Here is a 23,488-nt window from a genome sequence, read left to right as displayed (position 1 = left end):
ATTCATTTTCAGTACATTATTCTTATTTTATTTCACCTTTTAGTCATCATTACTATCTACTTAGAGCTACTGTTCTTCGACAGGCATGCAAACGAGCCGTATCCATCCTTGAGTGTCAAGTTGTTCTTTGCATCTCCTGCTAGCCAATTCTATTCAGTTTGCCTCTGTCTCTTCATACTTCTACTTCTATCCCTTTTAATTCCCCTTTCCTCAACTTCACCATTTTATCACTATCCTTCCATACAACTACTTCAGCTTTTTCTTAGTATTTTTTCCTACTTCGGCTTCTCAACGTAGAAACCATATCACTCCCTTCTTTACATCCCATCTATTTTCATTTTTGTCCCACTAGTTATCTAAGTCTCTTTTTCCTTACTTCTGTTGGAGTATATCCTTCTCTTTACTTTCACTCCAACAGAAGTTAGTCTTCTTTTTTGTTTCATATTCAGTAATATAAACATTAACATAATTATTTATACAGGGTGTACCAAAAAATTTTTTTATTAAATTAATTTACACAAAAAGAAAAATTTTTGCACACCCTGTATAAATAATTATGTTATTACTGAATAGAGAATTAAATAAGCTTTCAAATGAGCTATCACACGACCCCTACTCTCCCATTCAAAAAAATCATCGATTACGTCATCACGCCCAGATGGAAGACGTCACTAGTATTATGTATATGCCAAAAAGTCCTAATTTAAAAATAAAAATCGACCTGTCTGAGGATTTCTCTTCAAATTTTCCCATTCTCGAGATAATGAATTTATGCAAACTCAAACGTCCTCACTTATACTACAGGGATGCGCCCGTTTGATTAGCAATTAAAAAACAAAGGCGTTTTCGATATTGTATTGCAAAAAACTCTTCGGGATTTCATCAATCGATGTTTAAAGAATATCTACCTACCTTGGCAACATTGACATTTTCAGTTAAATGTCCGATTCAGGGTTAAAAATGGCCGATTTCGCAATTTTTAAATTTTTAATCGCATATACATGTCAAAAACTATTAACCTAAGAGAAAAGTCACTAAAGACCGTTTCTGTTTGGAATGATTCAATAAACATAAAAAAACTTTGTTCGATGCAAAAAAAATTAGGATAAAAACCCTAATCTTTCCCTTCGCCTGGCAAGGTTTTATGCTGTTCAGAATCGCCTGTCATTGTACACATTTAAACAAATGAAACAAATTAAACGATTGTTAATGGGACCCAAAAAACGAAAATGGATTCCGCTTCGACGGCGATAATCAGAATATTCTGCAATCTAACGAACCGATACAATGTGACGCAATGGGTTCTAACCAGCAGCCAGTGGCGTACGCTCTAAAATACCAAATGTGCACTGATCAACAATTACAAGGTAATATGCAAATTTCTCAACCATTAAACACATCTTACTCTCAACCCTTACAGCAACCCCAATATACTAACCCACCTTCCACCTCATTAAATCAAACCGAATGGAAAACAGTCGAAAACTCCAACAAAAGGCATCGAACTAGTCCAGACAAAAGAATTGTAAAGCAAACAAAAATAAACGATTACTGGCTGAACTCCCCGACTACCACTTCTAACAGATTCGAGGCACTAAATAGCGAGTCAAAAGATGATGAAATAAATGACAATGAAAGCACAAGTGAAAAAGAGAAAATAACCAAACCGCCTCCAATATTTATTAAGGGGGTTAAACACATACCCCCACTTATCGAATTACTAAACAAAATTGCTGAAAATAATTACGAATTAAAAGTTCTTAGCTCCGATCAAGTTAAACTTCAGCCAAAAACTGCTGACTACTATGGTACAATAACAAAAGCCCTATCGGAAAAAAAGACAGAGTTTCATACTTATCAAATAAAAAACGACTGCAGTTTCAGGGTTGTTCTTAAGAACATGCATTACTCGATGGACAAAAATCTTATAAAAAAGGAAATAGAAGAGAAAGGCCACACTGTTAGAAACATTTGGAACATCAAACACCCTAAAACTAAAGATCAGCTATCACTATTTTTCGTCGACCTGGAACCTTCTGATAATAATAGAAATATATATGACATCGAGTTCCTATTAAACCATAAGATTAAAATTGAACCACCGTACCAAAAAAGAGAGATACCACAATGCTCTCGATGTCAACGATATGGACATACCAAGTCATACTGCCACCTTAGACCACGATGTGTAAAATGCACTGGGGATCATGCAACAGAGCAATGCACTAATAAAGAAAGAAGTGCCAACGTCAAGTGTGTACTCTGCGAGGAAGACCACCCAGCAAACTACAAAGGTTGCAGGGTATACAAAGAGCTACAAACGAAAAAATTTCCAACGATTAGACCCAGGCCTAGCATGCCAATTAATCATGCACAACATGTCCAAGCAGGAGTTACCTACCCCCAAATCGTTAATAACTCACAACAAATTACGAATAGTAATACAAATCAAACAGAAGTAACTACTACCAATACTCCCGCCTCAAATGACATGGCTGAACTAAAGAATATGTTAAAAGCCCTGATGGAACAAATGGGTACACTGTTAAATCTTCTCACCACCGTCGTCACTAAATTAACAAAATGATCAAATTCTTAAAAATAGCTATTTGGAATGCCAACGGGCTAACAAATCATGCTCAGAAGGTTAAAGCTTTTATACTAATAAACAACATCGACATAATGTTAATATCTGAAACACACTTTACAAATAGAAGCTATCTGAGAATTCCCAACTATGCAATATATAACACCAAACATCCAGATGGCACTGCACATGGAGGAACTGCAATCATAATTAAGTCATCGATAAAACACCACGAGTTAAATAAGTTTAAAAGAGACTATATACAAGCAACAAGTATTAGCATAGAAGACTGGAACGGTCCCTTAACAGTAACTGCAGTATATAGTCCACCACGACATACTATAGTCAAAAATCAATACCAAGAATTCTTCAACACACTTGGAAACATGTTTCTAGCAGGCGGCGATTATAACGCAAAACACTCACTGTGGATCCAGGCTAATAACCCCGAAAGGTAGGCAATTATACATGGCAATGGAAACCAACAACCTTAAATACATATCTACTGGCGAACCCACATATTGGCCCACAGACACAAACAAAATTCCAGATTTGGTTGATTTCTGTGTGACGAAAGGAATACCACTTGAATCCCAGACAGCACAATCTTGTTTCGATCTTTTATCCGACCACTCTCCTGTCTTGGTCATGATATCCACGAATATCCTCGAAACAGAACGTCCACCATATCTAAGTAGTAAATATACCAATTGGATTAAATTCCGGGCTATCCTTGATGACGAGATTGGATCTAAACATCCCACTAAAATCGGATGGCGAAATTGACGAAGCAGTAAATCAATTAAGTAAGATAATTCAGGAAGCTGGCTGGCAGTCAACGCCTACACAACCAAGAACAATCATACACAAAGATTTACGCAACGAAATAAAAGAAAAAATCGCAGAAAAAAGAAAACTAAGAAAAGTATGGCAAAGAACCCGCGCACCCCAGGATAAAAATAGATTAAACCAAGCTACAGCGCGACTAAAAACTTTGTTAAACAACAATAAAAACAACGACATAAAACGATATCTACAAAATCTATCTGCCACGGAAACCTCCGAATACTGCCACAGTCTTTGCCAAATACCTGGAGGAAGTGTTCCAACCACATGCCCAAAACAACAACTCTGATGCAGAAGATAATATTCAATTGTATTTAGAATATCCATACCAACTAGAAGCACCGTTGGAGAAATTCACAGCCAAACAAGTTTTCAACAAAATCCAAACAGATATGAATCCGAAAAAGTCCCCAGGGTTCGACTTAATCACTGCAAGAATTTTACAAGAACTTCCCAAGAAAGGAGTGCAATATTTGACACAGATTTTTAACGCAATCTTAAGAACTGGTTACTATCCCCTTTTGTGGAAAGTGGCACAAATCATCTTAATACCCAAACCAGGTAAGCCTGTAGAAGAAGTTAAGTCCTATAGACCTATCAGTCTACTTTCAGTGATGTCAAAGGTTTTTGAAAAACTCTTACTAGACAGATTACAGCCAATCCTCGTGGAAAAGCAGCTAATACCCAACCACCAGTTTGGATTTAGGCAACAACATGCTACCACCGAGCAAATTCATCGAGTCTGCAATTCCATAAACAAAGCCTTAGAAGAGAAGCAATACTGCTCTGCAGCCTTTTTGGATGTCTCGCAGGCTTTTGATAAAGTCTGGCACACTGGCCTGCTATACAAAATAAGAAAAGTCCTTCCTCTCAACTTCTTTCTAATCCTCAAGTCCTATCTCTCCGACCGCCATTTCCTTGTAAAAGTTAAAGATCAGTGCACTAACTTATATCCAATCAAAGCTGGAGTACCTCAGGGTAGTGTCCTTGGACCAGTTCTCTACCTACTCTACACAGCAGATCTTCCTACAAGCCAAAACATCATCACAGCCACATATGCAGATGACACAGCAATCATTGCAGCTCACTCAAACCCGTACATCGCCTCGCAACGGCTCCAGACAAATCTCGATAGAATAAATATCTGGTTACAAACATGGCGAATTAAAGTAAACGAAAGCAAGTCAGTACATATAACGTTCACTAATCGAAAAGATACGTGCCCAACCGTCTCATTAAATAATCAAGTACTACAACAAAAGGATGATGTAAAATACCTAGGTATGCACTTGGACCGCAGATTAACGTGGAAGAAACACATATTCACGAAAAGAAAACAGTTGGGTCTGAAACTCAATAAAATGTACTGGCTGATAGGAAAAAGGTCACAACTGAGTTTGTACAATAAAATTTTAGTATACAAGGCAGTGATTAAGCCAATATGGAGCTATGGTATCCAACTGTGGGGATCTGCGTCGAGATCCAATATCGACATTCTGGAGAAATTCCAATCGAAAACCTTGCGCATTATCACAAATGCACCGTGGTACATGCCCAATGAACACATCAATCGTGATCTCCAAATGAAGACTGTCAAAGAAGAAATTGCCAGTTACGCCCAAAAATACGACATCCGACTACAAAACCACCCCAACAGGCTAGCGAAGAACCTAATGAGACCCCAAGTAAACAGAAGACTAAAGCGCCACACTCCAAGCGATCTACGAACAAGATTTTAAATTTTAAATTTTCAAAAATATTTTATTTATTAGAGTTTTATTTATAGGGTTTTATTTATTAGTCACAAATAATTTTGTTAAGTACTAAAATTAGGATTTTATAGGTTATTGTCACTGGACAGTCTCCTGCAAGTCTCTTTTAATTGTTAAACAATTTACTTATTGTAATCATTATTACAGATTGTAAATAAATGGGATGTTAAAAAAAATTGTACACATTTCTTCTAAATGACTTACTCAAACACATACTTAAATTTGAACTTTACAGGAGAAAGTTTTTCCCCCCTAAAATATGCACTATTCGATTCACCTGGTAGATACACGTGCAGGGCTGATGCCTGCCAGGTCATGGTTTTTAGCCTTGGTGTGCTATGAATTATCACTATGCAAATTTCTAGCCTTACAGGAAGACCGTTAGTCGGATGGTTCACTAGCTCTTAGACTATTTTTGCATCTACACGGAGAAGGTCTTCTGGGGCTTTTTAAGACCTTATTTTCCCGGTTGATGATAATATACAAATGACACATGTTTCATCAATAGTCAAATATTGAATAAAAAACTCTTCGGATGTTTTATCATTATCTAATGATTCACATAATATGATGGCTAGTAATTAAAAAATACATTTTCGATTATTTTAGAATAATTTTTGTAATATACGTATATTTGCTGATGATATACCATTATACACGTTTCTTGATATCATTTATTAAGGTAAAAATGCCAACTCTTGCGTGAAAACCCTATAGGAAAATTATATGGTGGAAAGTATAAAAAAAGTAGATCAAATTTAAATTTATAATCTATCTCCTTATCAATTAAATCCTACACATACAATGTAAATATAGGAAGCGGCAAATGATATGACATTGTAATCAAAAGCAAAATTATTTATCAAATGAATGAAATATTCGAAGTATTCTGATGAGAGTATTTTTTTTTTGAAAAATCAAATTATCTACTTCATTTAAAGTCATTGACAGTATTAAGTGATCATACGGAACGAGCATTGAGAAGTTTTCTTAAATGATACATAATATGTACATCAATAACGGATATATAATCAAATAAAAAATAATGAATGTAGATGCATAAGTTACAGACAAAAATAAAATAGAATAGAAATAGAAAAAAAAACTTAGAGACTAGAGAAAAAATAGAAACTAGAAGGAAAAGAATATCAAAAATATGCTGGAAATGAGGAAGATTGACTATCATTGTTAACTTGTGAGATTTTCCTATCTATTAGACGAAGAGGAAAAGAAATGCCAAGAAAAACATAGCAAAACAAAATACAATGTCAATCGAGTTGCGATAAAATCCCCAGAAACTTTTTTCATATACACACACCGGCAAAATAAAGGAACACCTTAAAAATGGGACATGTTTGATGTCTCAGATTTCCTAAACCAGTTATCCGATTTGAGTGGTTTTTTTAGTGTGTCATAGCTAGTGTGACCAACTCCAATTGAGTCGAATTCGGGACAAGGCTAAAAAAATACTTGAAATCCAGGACTTTTCAATGAAAATCGGGCCATTTTTTTAATATAGAACTTTAATATCATTTTATTGATTATTTAACATTTTTATGTTGACAACATTTTTTTATGGGATGGGTTGTAATGATAATTAAGTTTTTGTTAGTTTTTGACGTTTCGACTTGCAATCCGGAAATCGTTCTCAAAAAAAGGAAAAATTATAAAATCAACTGATGTTGGATTGCCATGTAAATAGAACCTTAGGTTAATATAAAAATATTATTATAATAATTATCATTATTACATATTCATGTTTTTGAATCGTCTTTTTATTTAGAAGACGATAATTAAAATAGAGAAACGGGAAAAAGTCCATAGTAAGTTTTCGCAGAACTGTAATACAACGATAAAAATGCATGCGTTTTGGATGTGGTATTAGTATTACTGGTATTACACTCTAGAAATTGTCACTTTTTTCATCCCACCGATTCAATTTGATGTGAATTCTTAGAAGAATAACGTTTTCAAAATAAAATTTTAACAAAAAGTTGAAAATTCGGATGGCCCGGAAGCCTTGTCCGGGACACGACTTCGTAATTCGGGCCATGTCCTGGATTTTTCGGGCTAGTTGGTCACACTAGCTATAGCCTTATTATTTAGGAATATCGGTGTAATAATATTTTTGCTGGACAGGTAAATGTCTTTTTATACCGGGTGTAACAATCATACTGTGTTTTTTCCATAAAGTTTGGAATACCCTGTGGAATATTCTAGAATATATAAAATATTGAAATTAAAACTCGATTTTAGTCTTAGGCTCTCTTAACATTTTCTTTTTTGACTCATTCGCTTATGTTGGATAATAAAAAAGTTAGGTACTTTAACAACTAGCCATGTTATTCATCAATATAGGGTGATTCTAAATAAGTACGACAAACTTTAAGGGGTAATTCTGCACGAAAAATTAATGATCGATTGCTGTATAAACAAATGTCCGCAAATGCTTCGTTTCCGAGATACGGGATGTTGAAATTTTTCTTACAAATTGACGATTTATTTATTGCGAATATTTATTAGTTATTGCGAATTTTTTGACATACAGTTAAGAATTTTATATGCACCATTTGCGTACATACGGGTATAAACATTTTAGATATATCCAGTATGCACGCCAATGGTGAATCTAAAATTCTTAATTGTATGTCTAAAAATGTTCAATAACAACGTTTTAAAACCCACCAAATTTCATTTGCATATCTCAACCGGTTTTAGGGCAATAAATAAATCGTCAGTTTATAAGAAAAACATCAACGTCCCGTATCCCGGAAAAAAAAGCATTTTCGGACATATCGTCGCCTCAAAGCAACAGTAGGATATGTACCGGGTGTCCCAATAAGAATGGCTCTCGGCCATATCTCAGGAACCGTTTGTAGTAGAGCTTTGAAATAAAAAATTTTATAACAAAAGTTGCCTCAGGAAAAGCCTGGAAATTATTTTCATAAGTGTGGGATCACCGCTAGAGGGCGTAATTGAATAACAAAAATTAAAAAATCTAAATTTTACAAAATTTTCCTAATGAAGGGGCACTGGAAATCCGATCGTCGTATTCTTCATAAAATTCTACGCATATTTGATTTGACAAGTTTAGGTCTACCTTTGGAAATAAGAGGTGGGGGTGAGTGGGAACCTTGTTATGAAAAACTGGCTGTGAGTCCGGTTCTGCTTAATCAAATTTTGCAAACTTGGTCTTGTTGAAGACAGATCTTTTTAGTCAATGTAAAAGTTATGATTTCGAACCAACTTACTGAGTAATATGCCAGCTAGAAGGCGTTATTTAAATTTTTTCAGAAATCTAGTGTTCCTTGGAAAATATTAAATACAAACATGCATTTTTAATACCATATTACAAAATTAGACAAAATTAGCAACAGAATAGCGAAAACCGCATGTTAATACCTTTTTTCTATCTCGATATATCTTACAAAACGTGTAAATTTAAAAACATAACTGTTACTGTCACCGGTAAACGAAATAATTCATTAAAAGTAGTGTGCTATGGAGACAACAAAGAAACATTTTCCAGCTGTCAACGTATATTAGGTCTTTTCAACGCTTCTCATTTGTTTCGAGCCTCGTTCATATCTCGTATATTAATATTATACATGGATTATACGGCATATGACAGAGGCTCGAAACAAATGAGAAGCGTTGAAAAGCCCTATTACAAAGAAATAAAAACAACTATTTAGTGATGACATAAACGTTCAAATTTTTGCCCATCATTTTCGTTGCAAACATTTACTCTTTCAAGAGTAGATTGAACAGCAGTCTCAATTTCTGCTCTCGATATGCTTTGAATGGCGTTTAGTATTCTCTGGATAATGTATTCTAGAGTAGTGTATGATGGGCAACAATTTGAATATTTAGGTCGTCACTAAGTAGTTCTTTTTGTTCTGTGTTATATTTAATTTTAATAGTATTGTTTCTCTGTATATTGTTGTTTTTATTAATTATATTTTTATACGTTGACATCTGGAAAATGTTATTTTGTTTTTTTCCACAGCACACTACTTTTCATTAACTTAGTTTACCGGTGATGGTAACAGTTATGTATAAAATTTACACGTTTCTCGAGATATCTTGAGATAGACAAAAGGTATCGACATGCGGTTTTCGCTATTCTATTGCTAATTTAATCTAATTTTATAAAGTATGATTAAAAATGCATACTTGTATTTAATATTTTCCAAAGAAAACTAGATTTCTGAAAAAAATTAAATAACGCCTCCCAGCTGGCTTATTACTTATTAGGATGGTTCAAAATTATCACACTTACATTGAAGAAAAAGATCTGTCTTCAACAAGACCCAGTTTTCAAAATTTGATTTAGCAGAACCGGACTTACAGCCATTTTTTCATAACAAGGTTCCCACTCACCCCCACCTCTTATTTGCAAAGGTAGAGTTAAACTTGTTAAATCAAATATGCGCAGAATTTGATGAAGAATACAATAATCGGATTTCCAGTGCCCCTTCATTGGGAAAATTTTGTAAAATTTAGATTTTTTTATTTTTGATATTCAATTACGCCCTCTAGCGGTGGACCCACAATTATGAAAATAATTTCCAGGCTTTTCCTGAGGCAACTTTTGTTATAAAATTTTTTATTTCAAAGCTCTACTATAAACCGTTCCTGAGATATGGCCGAGAGCCATTCTTATTGGGACACCCGGTACATATCCTACTGTTGCATTAGTGCACCGATCAACCAGTTAAGTCATATGGGACCGATGCGATATGTATGGTATATACGCATGTACGGTGCACTCGTGCAACAGTAGGATATGTACATATCCTACTGTTGTTTTGAGGCGACGATATGTTTACGAAGCAAACAGTCATTAATTTTTCTTGCAGAATTACCCCTTAAAGTTTGTCGCACTTATTTAGAAACACCCTATATTGACGAAGAACATGACTAGTTGTTAAAGTACCTAACTTTTCTATTATCCAACATGAGCGAATGAATCAAAAAAGAAAATGTTAAGAAAGCCTATGGCCACAATTAAGTTTTAATTTCAATATTTTATATGTGCTAGCTGCTAGAATATTCCACAGAATGTTCCAAACTTTAAGAAAAAAACACAGTATGATTATTACACTTAGCAAACAAAATTACATACAGGATGACGGTATAAAAGACGGAGACGTGACACTGAACAGAGTAGAGAAACTCATGTATCTTGGCAGTAATGTCAAACCGCAGAAATTAAAAGCCGAATAGAACAAACCCAAGCTACCTTTGTAAAAATGAGAAACGACCTTAGTATTGACCTTAGCGTTTGAATGACATACTGCTATATCTTTCCAGATATACTGTAGGGAGTAGAAGCGTGGACTCTAAGTGAGGCTATGCTTAAACGCTTGGAAGCCTTAGAGATGCGGGTACTGCTAAAAATAAGCTGGGTCGACAGAGTTTAAAATGAGGAGGTCCTTAGACGGCTGAACCAAACAACACAGCTGGTCAATATAATAAAGCGACGCAAGCTGGAACACTTCAGTCACGTTATGAGACACCATGAAAAATATGATATTTGACATCTGATCATCCACGTAAAGATCTAAGGTAAACGTGGTCATGGTAGAAGACGAACATCATGGCTAAAAAATTGAAGGCAATAGTATGTTAAATCGACTACATTACTACATTATTATGCAGAGCTGCTGTCAATAAAGTCACGACAGTCATGGAACTAGAAGAGGAAGACACATTATATGATTTGAATTATAATATAAATATTATGTATTAGTGTAAGATGGTTTTCTCATCAAACAATTGCTTTTTAAAAAAATCATCGCCCTGACATTATCAGTCGAGACAATTTAAACAACCATAAATTTGCACAATAATATAATTTGAAAAAAAGTACCACCGTTTAATTCAAAAATTATTAGTTTCCTAGATAAATACAGTCTTACTATACAATTATGATAAGTTTTGAATAAGTTAAATACACGTGAAGGCCATTGGCAGTTATTTAAAAAGATAATACGTAAAATTGTTGCATATACAGAGTGGCCGGAAAAAAACGAAACAGTGGTATTATCAGGAATTATGACAATATTTTTGAAAAATAGGGACAGGTCAATTTTTGATTAAGGGTGGCACATTTTACCGGTATTTTCAATTATTTCAGGGTAGGAATAAGCCCAACATTTTTAATGGCAATGGGTACCAAATAAGATATAGGTACACTTCTCCATGGAATTAACGCACCACCTTAAAAATGGGTCTTTTTGATGTCTCGAATTTCCTAAACCCGTTGTCAGATTTAAGTGATTTTTTAGTATGTTGTAGCCTTATTCTTTATTAATATCGCTGTAATAATATTGTTGCTACTTGCTACACAAGTAAATTGTCATTGTATACCGGGTGTACCAATAAAACTGTGATTTTTCTCAAATTTCGCGTGAACCTGTGGAATATTCTATCATTTATAAAATACTAAAATTACAACCCAACTACAACCCCGTGTTTTCTTAACATTCTGTTTTTGATTCGTTTGCTTATGTTGGATAATAAAAAAGTTAGGTACTTTAACAACTAGCCTTGTTTATCATCAATACAGAGTGTTTTTAAATAAGTATGGCAAACTTTAAATAATTCTGTATGAAAAAATAATGACAGTTTGCTTTATAAACATATGTCCGCAAATGCTTGGTTTCCGAGATAGGCAGTGTTGAAATTTTTCTTGCCAACTGACGATATATTTATTGCTCTAAAACCGGTTATGATATGCAAATTAAATTTGGTGGGTTTTAAGAGGTAGTTACTGCGCAATTTTTGATATACAATTAGGAATTTGATCAAAATTGCCGAGCAAAACAAGTAATATGATCCTTATGTGCGCCAATGGTTAACATAAAATTCTTAATTGTATGCCAAAAATTACACAATAACTACCTTTTAAAACCCACCAATTTTTATTTGCGTATCTCAACCGGTTTTAGAGCAATAAATAAATCGTCAGTTTGTAAGAACAATTTTAACACACCCTATCTCGGAAACGAATCAGTTGCGGACATAGATATGTTTATAAAGCAAACTGTCATTTATTTTTCATGCAAAATTATCCCTTAAAGTTTACCATACTTATTTAAAAACCTCCTGTACTGATGAAAAACAAGGCTAGTTGTAAAGAACCTACCTTTTTTTATCCAACATAAGCGAAAGAATAAAAAACAGAATGTTAAGAAAACATGAGGCTATAGTTGGGTTTTAATTTCAGTATTTTATAAATGCTAGAATATTCCACAACGTGGTGGTGAAATCTGAGAAAAAAACCAGTTTGATTGGTACACCCGGTATACAATGACAATTTACCTGTCTAGCAACAATAGTATTACAGCGATATTAAAGAATAAGGCTATAAAATAAGGTTAAAAAAATCATTTAAATCGGACAACAGGTTTAGGAAATTCGAGACATTAAAAATAAGCAATTTTTAAGGTTGTGAGTGTGCATTAATTTCTTGGAGAAGTGTAGTTTTAAAGCCCTTGAAATTCACTGTACATTAGTCCTTTAAATTTTGAAATTCGGTCCAATATTTTATTTGATTTATCAAAAAAAAAATTATTTTAAAATTAATATTTTCTGCTGGTTACTTATTTCTTAGTTGACCAAATGGTGAAGGTGATGTCCTCCAGCATCCATAACATGGTAAAGGTTTGTTCTTACATTCCGAAACATTTGCGGAGTGTAAATCTTCTAAAGATAATGTTGGTGTTCTATAGATTTTACTATTTATGATTTATATTCTATAGATTTAATCCTAATTTTATTAGAACCATTTTTCTATAAATGTATGAGAAAGGTATAAAAAATTATTTTTTTACTTTTATGATTGTTTAAAAAAACAAAGCAAAATTAGCTGTATGTCTTCAAGGATTTGTCATCAGCTATTCCTCATATATCTTTTAAAACTCCCTGTATAAAGTCGATGATTTTTTCACAGATAGACTGGGGTAGTTCCTGTGATCAAAAAATATGAACGAAAAATTAAAAAAAAAAAAAAAAAAAACAAAAGTAAACAAAAGGTTACATACCAGTAGCATAGCATGGTGTGGAGAATAACCAGTTAACCCCGCTATCGTTGTCCTTAGATATTTCTTGTGCCCCGCAAGGTCCATGAACGTGACTAATTTAGTCGAAGTATCGCAAATTTCTTCGGCAGTTATCAACTCGCTGTAACTGTAGTTTATTGGTTGACCCTAAACAAATTTTTATTATTACAAAAAGGCTTATTACAAATTTAAACAAAACCGTTATTAAAACGCGGAGAAAGACAGAAATTGGTTTTCTAGATATCTATTAAAATTTTGGTTGTAATCCTTTTGATAGTCAAGGAGATGAATTTGCAAGATTAAGTTGGATTTATAGTTTGACGTAGCGTAGACGTAGACGTAACGTATACGCACTGGAAAAGTTCAACACCGAATTTTGTGTACTCTTGTTTATAACTGAACGTAAGCGCATGACGGGACGTAAGAGAAACGTAACGGAACGGAAGAGATGGCCAACTCTCATCTTTTACAGTACGTCTGGCCAATCAAAAGGAAGAATTTTGTTCTGTCACTCAAAGTGGACCTGCTCTCATTTATTTCTAAAAGTTGTTTATCAACATATTCGAATTTTGTTAACTATTTGTTACAATGGATGTTAAGTTATTAATTTAATAAAAATATATCATAGTGTAATTTAAATATTTCAGATAAATATGAGTTGTTTATTAGCCTAATTCGGGGTTATCCACACATATACGACAGGTAAATTCAATAAACATTTTAAAGACCAGGAAATGAAACAAAATATATAGTTGGAAATCCCACGGCACCAAGGAGCATACCTTCGTGTATTTCCTAATCAATGTAACACACAAAACGGATAAATATTATAATAAATAATAGTATAAATAAATAAACACAAAGTTTGTTTTAGGGTTCGTATAATTTATAGGCTATGTTGTTGAATTAAGTCACTGTTTCTACTCATGCGCAAAAATTCCGCTCCGTCGATTTATAAATTGACATAATATTTTCTTACGTTTCCAGTCCATTTCTTACGTCTCCGTTGCGTCTACGTCTACGCTACGTCAAACTATAAATCCAACTTTGGAACATGAGAACCGAAGGAAACAGATCAGACGGTCAAAGACAAAACTCATTGTTGAAGGATTTACGCAGATTGCTTAGAAGGACCAACTGTAGCCATTTCAATCGACAAAAAACCTTTAAAGATAAAGGGCAGATGTCTGTGTGTAAAAGAGAATCCACTATCTAAAATCTACATACATGGTATTATATAAATAGTACCACTACATTAGACAAATTTTAGATTTTCCCGTGTCTTCTTTCATTCATTGTTCGTTTGGTTTGCAAGTAATAGAATACGGGCGTAAACAAAAACTGATCCCAGGAGAAGTGTTTATTTCTCCGGAAATGAAATTTAGAGTTGTTACGGATTAATCTTTGAACTCCAATTCCCTGAAAACCTCAAAACTAATAGGCCTGGATCCCGTGTACCAAAAAAGTTGATTAATAGCAAGCTGAAAATTTGTTAATAGCTTAACGGTGTCTAGTCGGACAAACTTTGATGTACGGGAACACTGAAACAAGAGATGTTTTAATTGTGGAACAGTTTAAAAATTTGGAACGTCAGACTACGAAAATGCCCCATGTATTTTGTCGGACAGAACTTCCAATTTATTTGTTACCGTTTCATTAAACTCTCATGCAAAAATCAGATTGCTATTTATCACCAATATAATTCTTTTCATTTGACATGCTCTTCGTGTTGGACTTACTAAAATGCCCAGTTGGTGATAAACACCAGTCTGATTTTTGCATGAGAGTTTAATGAAATGTCATCATCATCATCATCAATGGCGCTACAACTCTTCGTGGGTCTTTGCCGCGTTTACTATTGCCTTCCATGTTTGTCGGTCCTGTGCCATTAATTCCCATTGTCTCACCATTTTCTCTAGATCTTATTTGACTGACTGCATCTTTCCACCTTTTTCTAGGCCGCCCTACAGACCTTCTTCCATCTGGCCTTTCCCAAAACACATTGTTTATAAGGCGATTGTCGTTACTGCGTATCACATGCCCTGCCCATCTGAGTCTATTAGCCTTTATATATCTGACTAGATTTTCTTTTCCGAATAGAGACTCTAGCTCGTTATTGTATCTGCGCCTCCATTCGTTTATCACGCTGTCTCTGCAAGGGCCATATATCATTCGAAGGATTTTACGTTAACACACCAGCAATTTATTTACTTCTCTTTTTGTTAGCGTCCATGTTTCGCTTCCATACGCGACTGATGGTCGTATTATGGTCTTATATATCTGGATTTTTGCACCTCGTGAAAGAAGTTTTGACTTCATTAGATGTTTCATTGCAAAGAAAGATCTGTTTCCTGCCATTATCCGCTTTTCAACTTCTCGCACTAATTTGTTGTCATTTGTGATTGTTGCTCCTAGATATTTAAATTCTTTAACCACTTCGAAGTTATGATCGTTTATATTAATATTTTGCCTTATTCGCCATCGTTCTTGTTTTGAGACGACCATGTATTTTGTTTTGTCTTCATTTATTTTTAGACCGATGTTGAATGCAGCTTCTTCAAAGCTCGAGAAAATATCCTTAATTTCTAATGTTGATTGTGCTACTGCGTCTACGTCATCGGCAAAGGCGAGTATGATTTTTGCTCCCCGAGCAGTTATGTCTGGTTTGAGTTTTGGATAAATTTTTCGCATGAGATATTCTAAGGCCAGGTTAAACAACAATGGGGACAACGGATCTCCCTGTCTTAGTCCAGAATTTACGCAGAAAGCATTTGATATTTTCCCCCCTATTCTAACTTGTACAAAGGAGTTACTTACACACATATGTGTTACCGCAGCTAGTTTCTTTGGTACGCCGAGCTCGATCATTGCCTTCCATAATGTTGCACGATTAATTGAATCATAAGCCTGTTTGAAGTCTATAAAGATCTGATGAACGTCCTGATTATATTCCCAATACTTTTCAAGCATTTGTCTTATTGTAAATATTTGATCAACAGTCGATCTGCCCGGCCTGAAACCACACTGGTACTACTGGTAGTCACCAACTATTTCTTCGGCGTATGGTACTAATCTTTTTTAATGAAATGGTAACAAATCAATTGGAAGTTCTGTCCGACAAAATACATGGGACGTTTTCGTAGTCTGACGTTCCAAATTTTTAAACTGTTCCACAATTAAAACTTCCCCTGTTATAGTGTTCCCATACATCAAAGTTTGTCCGACTAGACACCCTTAAGCTATTAACAAATTTTCAGCTTGCTATTAATCATATTTTTTTGGTACGCGGGATCCAGGCCTATAAGCTTAATAACAAGATAGTGAAGATTATAAAATAGTTTACGAAGTTCAAATTCTTATGTCCAGCGTCCACGACGCCTGTGTTTTAAAATAACAGTTGAAAACTAGTTGGAAACCAGTTTCGGGCGGATCGCCTCCTAGTCCATAGTTTAAAAACAGGTGCGCCGTGGGTATTGCACCTTAGAATTTAGAACTTTAAATTTGATTAGTATTTAAGTCGGCCCTGATAACTTACAAATTTTTAACAATAGATTTATAAGTGGGGATAATTTTTATTACTTTACCAGCATTTTGTAAAAAGCCGTTAGAATAATGAAGGCACTATATTTGTGAAAGTTCTTTAAAAATAGCAAAAAACTAAATAGAATTTAAAAAAATGCATTTTCAAGTAACACACGGGATATTGTGACATAATTATGTCACCCAACTGTTTTCAGCTCCTGGCCTAACAGACCCGAAGTGCTTACCAAGTAACCTTTTTTTATAGAATGATTTATGATGTTCGATTTTGTTCTAGACTTCCGGAGTTTATTCTTTTAAACTTATAAATATTATGCGAGATGTTGTTATTTATTTCTAGAACATTGTAATTATATATAAATAGACATTTTTGGAATTAGGAGTTCAGTTGTGAATTTTAAAACGTCGGTGTACTTTGATATGTAACGGACGCGGTATATTTTTGAATTTGTGATTAGATAAATTATTAGATTTAGTGTAATAAATAAATTAGATATCGTGGTTTGTAAAATAAAGGATATACATTCAGTGTTTTTCATTTGTTTAGATGGAAGTTATTAAGTATAAATAAAGTCAACTAAAATTAAACATTAGTGCCTGAAAGAACATAAATGAAAAATCAAAATAGTAAAGTCAACCACGTAAATCAGTACAATATTCTATTAAAAACAATTTTCTATGTTTTGAATTCCGTTAGTCTATTTAAAAAAACAAACATATTTTGTTTACTGCGACTTTATGAACGACTTTATGGAATATTTTAATGTTTTGCCAGAAAGGTTGAAAAATAAACTCGTTACGTCAGTCAGATGCTCATTTGAAACACATTCATTATTACACAAATTAATAAATATACTTTTTATTTTCGGTTTTGTTTATTTTGGCAAATATCCGTGTCCGGATTATTTAATTATAGGAAAGTTTACCTGTGAATTGGAAATGGAAATAAACCTGAAAGCGCTTACACACGTCCCGACATGACCACTTGACACGACAGAATTTTCCGACCATTCATGTCGGGGTCAGCTCTACACACGTCGCGACCAAACTACCCGACAAAATACTAGTAGCCAACTGCCTCGCGCATTTTTTTAATTGCACCCTTGGTGCAATTTTTTATTCCGCATACCAATACAAACAAAACAACAAAAAGGTAACAAAAGGTAAAGAAGTAACAAAAAGGCAGGCCATAAATTAAATCACATATTCTGGGACGAAAAATAGTTTGATTGAACCTAACTCATCTTAGTACACATAAGCACATAAAAAATGTTACAGCCCTTTGAAGTCACAGAATGAAAATCAATTTTTTTCCAATATGTCGAAAACTATTAGGAATATTTTGTAAAACATGGACATGTAGCATTCTTATAGTAGGAACATTTAAAAAAAATTACAGTGAAATTTGTGCACCCCATAAAAATTTTATGGGGAGTTTTGTTCCCTTAAATCCTTATTATTGTGGTACCATCAGTTACACACATACGCCACGGAAATAAGGCAAAAATATACCATGTTCGGGACACTTGAGCAGCCAGGTTGCAAATAGGTTTTTTGAGTACTATATACCTAATACATTATAAATACAAAAATGCCCGTCACAGCTCGGACGAGAATTTTAGTTATTAACAAATATGTATCAAAAATGGCAGTTTTTTCGTTTAAATCGCCACAGGTAAAAATACGGTAATTAAATATCTTATTTATAGTATCCTTCTTTTAGTAGATGAGCAAAGATTAAAAATGGCAGTTTTTCAATTTTGGCCCGATCATTTGTTGCTTCGGACATTTCAAAATAAAACTAAAATTTCGAAAATAAAAAAAGTTGCTATAACTGTTGCGAAAATGGCCTTTAGACTTTCATTTTGCACGAAAAGTTGAGTCAAATAGTCCATATAATGCACAAAAAAGTTTAAGACGATTCGTCAATTGGTTTAAATTTTATTCAATTTTTTTATCCCAAAGAGCTTTTTTTTTGTTCAGAAAATAAGAATGATATAGCAGTTCTGTGGAAAGCACGGGAAATAAAAATAGTTATATTTTCAACTAATTTAAGAAAAAGCAATAAAAAGTCATTTTATCATTCCGAAAACATTTTACTAAAGTAGTCATTTTTGGCTTATAAACAATTTGAATAACTATGTTAATATTGACTCTAGATTAAAACTACTTTGGGATTTGAAAAGCGGATATTTTTACACGAATTTTAAAAAAATAACTTTTTGCCTAGGTTAATTACGGTCAAAGTTAGCAACTTTTTTTATTTAATTCACAGCTACTTTGCTTATAATAATTAAGCAACCTAACTAGCGCCATTTTGAAGCTCAAGTTATATAGTTTATGTGTAAAAGTTTGAGTAAACTTTGAACTTCAACAAAGTGGTTAATAAAGCTTAAAAAATTACGTCCTAACGAAATCGATTCGTGGACGGAGGAGGGGAATTATTAAAATCCGTGCACTCAAAAAATGAAATTGATTCTTCAAACATATGCTGCGATTAATATCTCCGGAGCTTGTTGATGGATTTTGATCATAATTTTTTCAATTTGTATGTACTCGTAGTCTTGTAGAGTACGCTATGTACACATATCCCCACCTAACATTACAAAATGTTAGGGGGAAGCCCCTTATCACTCAGGGATATGAAAAATAGATTACGTCCGGTTCTAAGACCTACCTAATATTCATATATAATTTCATAAAAATCGGTCAAGCGGTCTCAGAGGAGTATGGCAACTAACACTGTGACAGGAGAATTTTATAGATGTAAATATATAAATGGCTATTAAAAAATGGGGCTTGGTGATAGAAGAGTGAAAATTAAGGGTTGTAGGTATTTTTTAATTCTACACCATATAAAATTAAGGTAGACAATTTTGTTCTAAAAAAATAAAGGCTACCCCCTTATAATTTATGGGTATGACAATTATATTAGTCTATTCTCAGTCCTACAGGATATACGTGTAAAATTTCATAATAATCGGTCTAGCCGTTTCGGAGGAGTATGGTAACTAACACTGTTACAGGAGAATTTTATGTATATTATAGAAGTAACTGTGAATTAAATAATAAAAGTGGCTAACTTTGACCGTATTTAACCTAGGCGAAATTTTTTTTGAAAATTCGTGTAAAAATACCAGCTTTTGAAAACCAAAAGTAGATTTACTTTACAGTCAATATTAACAAATCTATTCAAATTGTTTTTAAGCCAAAAATGACTATACTTTAGTAAAATGTTTTCGGAATGATAAAAATGAATTTTGATTGATTTTTTTAAATTCTTTGAAAATATAAGTGTTCTTCTTTCATGTAGTTTCCACAGAATTGCTGTATCATTATTATTTTCTGAACAATAACATTGAAAAAACAGCTCTTTGGGATAAACAAATGGAATAAAATTTAAACTAATTGACGAAAAGTAGTAAATTCTCATAGTTAACACGTAATTTGTGTGTACACAGATCATTAAAATTTGCTGTTGTTGTTAGAATAGCAAGGCCACCCGACCAAATCGGCCAGCCTGACTAATTTTTTTCTTGCGACTAGCCTACACACGCTCCAACGGTCAGACCCGATGTTGTCAGCCCCGACAGTCAGGTGACCAGGTCGGGACGTGTGTACGCGTTTTAAGAAAACTGAATAGCTACACATAACAACGGAGAATACAGAAATAAAACAGCTGGAACTCAACGAAGGTAAGCAAATCAAAGGAACAGGCAAGTACAAGTATTTAGGATTCATAATATCAAACAAATACTCCAGGGTAATAAGCTAGAAATAGACCTTGTTCGGGACACTCAAAGATCCAGGTAGCTGACTACTTTTTTAGTTCTTGTAGACCTATAGGAAGAAAACCTACCTATTTACTGCCTAGAGTTCTCGTCCGTTTTTTAATTATTAACAATTTAGTGCAAAAATCGCGATTTTTTCGATTTTTTGCACCCCATTCAAAAGCTAAATAGTTGACATAAAATTACAAAATTATTTTTTAGAACATTACAAAACCTTCACAATGCCGATTTTTGAAAGTTAAACAGTTAATTTGTTGCTACGCAAACTGCAAAATAAGTGAAAATCGTTATTTGTTAATAACATTTACTAAAACTACTTTAGAACTTTAGTGTTTCACCCAAAGTTGGGTATTGGGGTACTTAACAAACCTTCAAAATTTGAGACCGATCCATTAATTACTTTAAGAGTTATTCTAATTGTTTATCCCAGAGACCTTTATTTTGCAATAACATAAAACAGAAAATAATGAAGATAGGGCAATTCTGCATAAATATGCCAAATGAAAGTAGAAAACTGATGCTATCAAAATGTACTAAAAAAAGATAAAAAAAATTATCTAATATTGTCAAAAATCCTAATGCCAAATTTGTGAAATTTTGTAGTTTATAAACATTTAGAATAACTTTAAAAATATTGTCCGTAGAAAAAATCATTTTACATATTAGAAAAGCTGGTATTTTACACGAATTTTTAAAAATATAGTTCAATTGGTGACTAGTCGTGGTAAGTGAAGGGGGAGCTGGGGCCGACAAATGCACGAGTTCAAAAACTAAAAAAGGCAACTTAAAACTATGTACGGGTCATTCCATTTCAAATCACTCAATTTTGGAGCAAAAAAAAATTTGGACCTCCGATTTGTCTGAAAATTGGTATATAGCTTCTGCGGGACGTAAAAATGAGATATTTAAGGTCAAAAAATCTTCTTCTTTTTTTCTCAAAATGATATTTTATGCGATTTTACAGTGATTTGGTGTTTATTTATACAAATTTGCATTTTCTATCGTAAAGTATCAATGAAAAACATAATATTTTAATAGAGGGGACTCAAAAATGTCATTATATGGCATTATAACAAGTTACTTTGATTCAAAACAAGCTTTTGATCAAATTTTATAGTGTAGAAAACGTTAAAATACCGTTTTTTACATTTGTCTCCATTCCCAAAATACATCATAATCGATTTGGCTGAAAATTTGCCCACAGATAGACAAAACATAGGGCTTTAAGTGGTGAGAAGGATTTGAATTATATTACAATACCAAAAAAGTTACATGCAATATTATAGTCAAAAATATAGGCGTCTACTGTAAGTACAATTAACTCGAAAATATCGACCTCACGACAAAAATTGTTGAAAATAAATTGTAATAATTGTAAATACGATTTATTTGGAACAATTTCAGTTCCTACCATTTTTGTCGAAAAGTTAAAAATGGCGGAGATATTGAGCAAAACAGGTTCTCCTTTAAAATCAAGATGGCGGCTAACGTAACGGAGGAATTCATTCGTGATTTTAAATTTAGGCTACTATTGACTCCCCTAAAGATCAGAAAAATAAAATTTTGGGCAGCTCGGCATTCAAGGTCAAATGCTATCCCGACTGGACTAATATATACGTTTGAGACTGATATTACTGCATGTAACTTTTTTTGTACTGTAATATAATTCAAATCCTTCTAACCACTTAAAATCCTATCTTTTGGCTATATGTGGGCAAATTTTCAGCCAAATCGATGATGATGTATTTTGGGAATGGAGGAAAATGTAAAAAACGGTATTTTAACGTTTTTTACACTATAAAATTTGATCAAAAACTTGTTTTGATTCAAAATAACTTGTTATAATGCCATATAATGATATTTTTTAGTCCTTTCTATTAAAATATGTTTTTCATTGATACTTTACGACAGAAAATACAAATTTGTTTAAATAAACACCAAATCACTGTAAAATCGCATAAAATAACATTTTGAGAAAAAAAGAAGAAGAAGATTTTTTGACCTAAAATATCTTATTTTTACGTCCCGCAGAAGCTATATACCAATTTTCAGACAAATCGGAGATCCAAAATTTTTTGCCTGAGTGATTTGACATGGAATGTACCGTACATACTATCATTTTCTATATCTCGGGATCTACTAAATATATTTGGATCGTTCTTTTTTTAATTTGCATGTAATTTTTCTGTACATTACAAATATGCAATTTGTCTAGACATTTATTAATTAATAAACAGTCTAGTTTAAACAATTTTTTCCTAAAAATACATGATTTTAATTATACTATCGTTATTAATCATAGAAAAAGTTAAGATATACTTTAATAAATAAATTATCTTCAATAAATAATTATCTAATAAAAATCATTTATTTAATAAAGTGTACTTTAACTTTTTCTATGAGCATTAATGATATTATGGTTAAAAAATAGATTTTTGTAAAAAAAATATTTTTTCAAGAATTGTTTAAACAAATTAGACTGTTTATTAATTAATAAATTTATAAAAAAAATGCATATTTGTAATGTACGTAGAAATTACATACAAATTAAAAAAATAAAGATCAAAATCCTTTGAGTTGATCCGGACATACAGAAAATTATATTCGTGAAATTGCTTTTTCGGTATTTTAACACGGTGGATTTGTAGGTTCCCCCTAGTAATCGTTTGAACTACATTTTTGAAAAATCGTAGAGGGTGCTGTGAAGGTACTATGTTTGTGCAAATTTTTTAAGAAAAAATACAAATCCCATTCTTTAAAATGGCATTAAAGAGATTCCTTAATTATTATAAACAAATTAGCTGTGAATTAAAAAACAACCTATGGCTAACTTTGTCCCAAATGAACCCAGGCTAAATTTTTTTATTTGAGAATTCGTGTTAA

At 33.1% G+C, this 23,488-nt stretch overlaps 1 protein-coding gene across 1 annotated transcript in view; it reads right to left on the bottom strand.

Annotated features, from left to right (window-relative positions):
- LOC126878615 (GTP-binding protein 2) overlaps positions 1 to 23,488 on the bottom strand; it is an 81,358-nt gene that overhangs the window by 33,038 nt on the left and 24,832 nt on the right. Inside the window, exon 4 of the mRNA XM_050641436.1 lies at positions 13,257 to 13,421. Within this exon, the coding sequence (XP_050497393.1) occupies positions 13,257 to 13,421 (165 nt within the window). The remainder of the gene's footprint in view (positions 1 to 13,256; positions 13,422 to 23,488) is intronic.

This window comes from Diabrotica virgifera, chromosome 10 (assembly GCF_917563875.1).
Source record: "Diabrotica virgifera virgifera chromosome 10, PGI_DIABVI_V3a".
NCBI classification, from domain to species: Eukaryota; Metazoa; Arthropoda; class Insecta; order Coleoptera; family Chrysomelidae; genus Diabrotica; species Diabrotica virgifera.
Note: the sequence above shows the minus strand (reverse complement) of the source record. Positions and strands in the feature narration are given on the sequence as shown.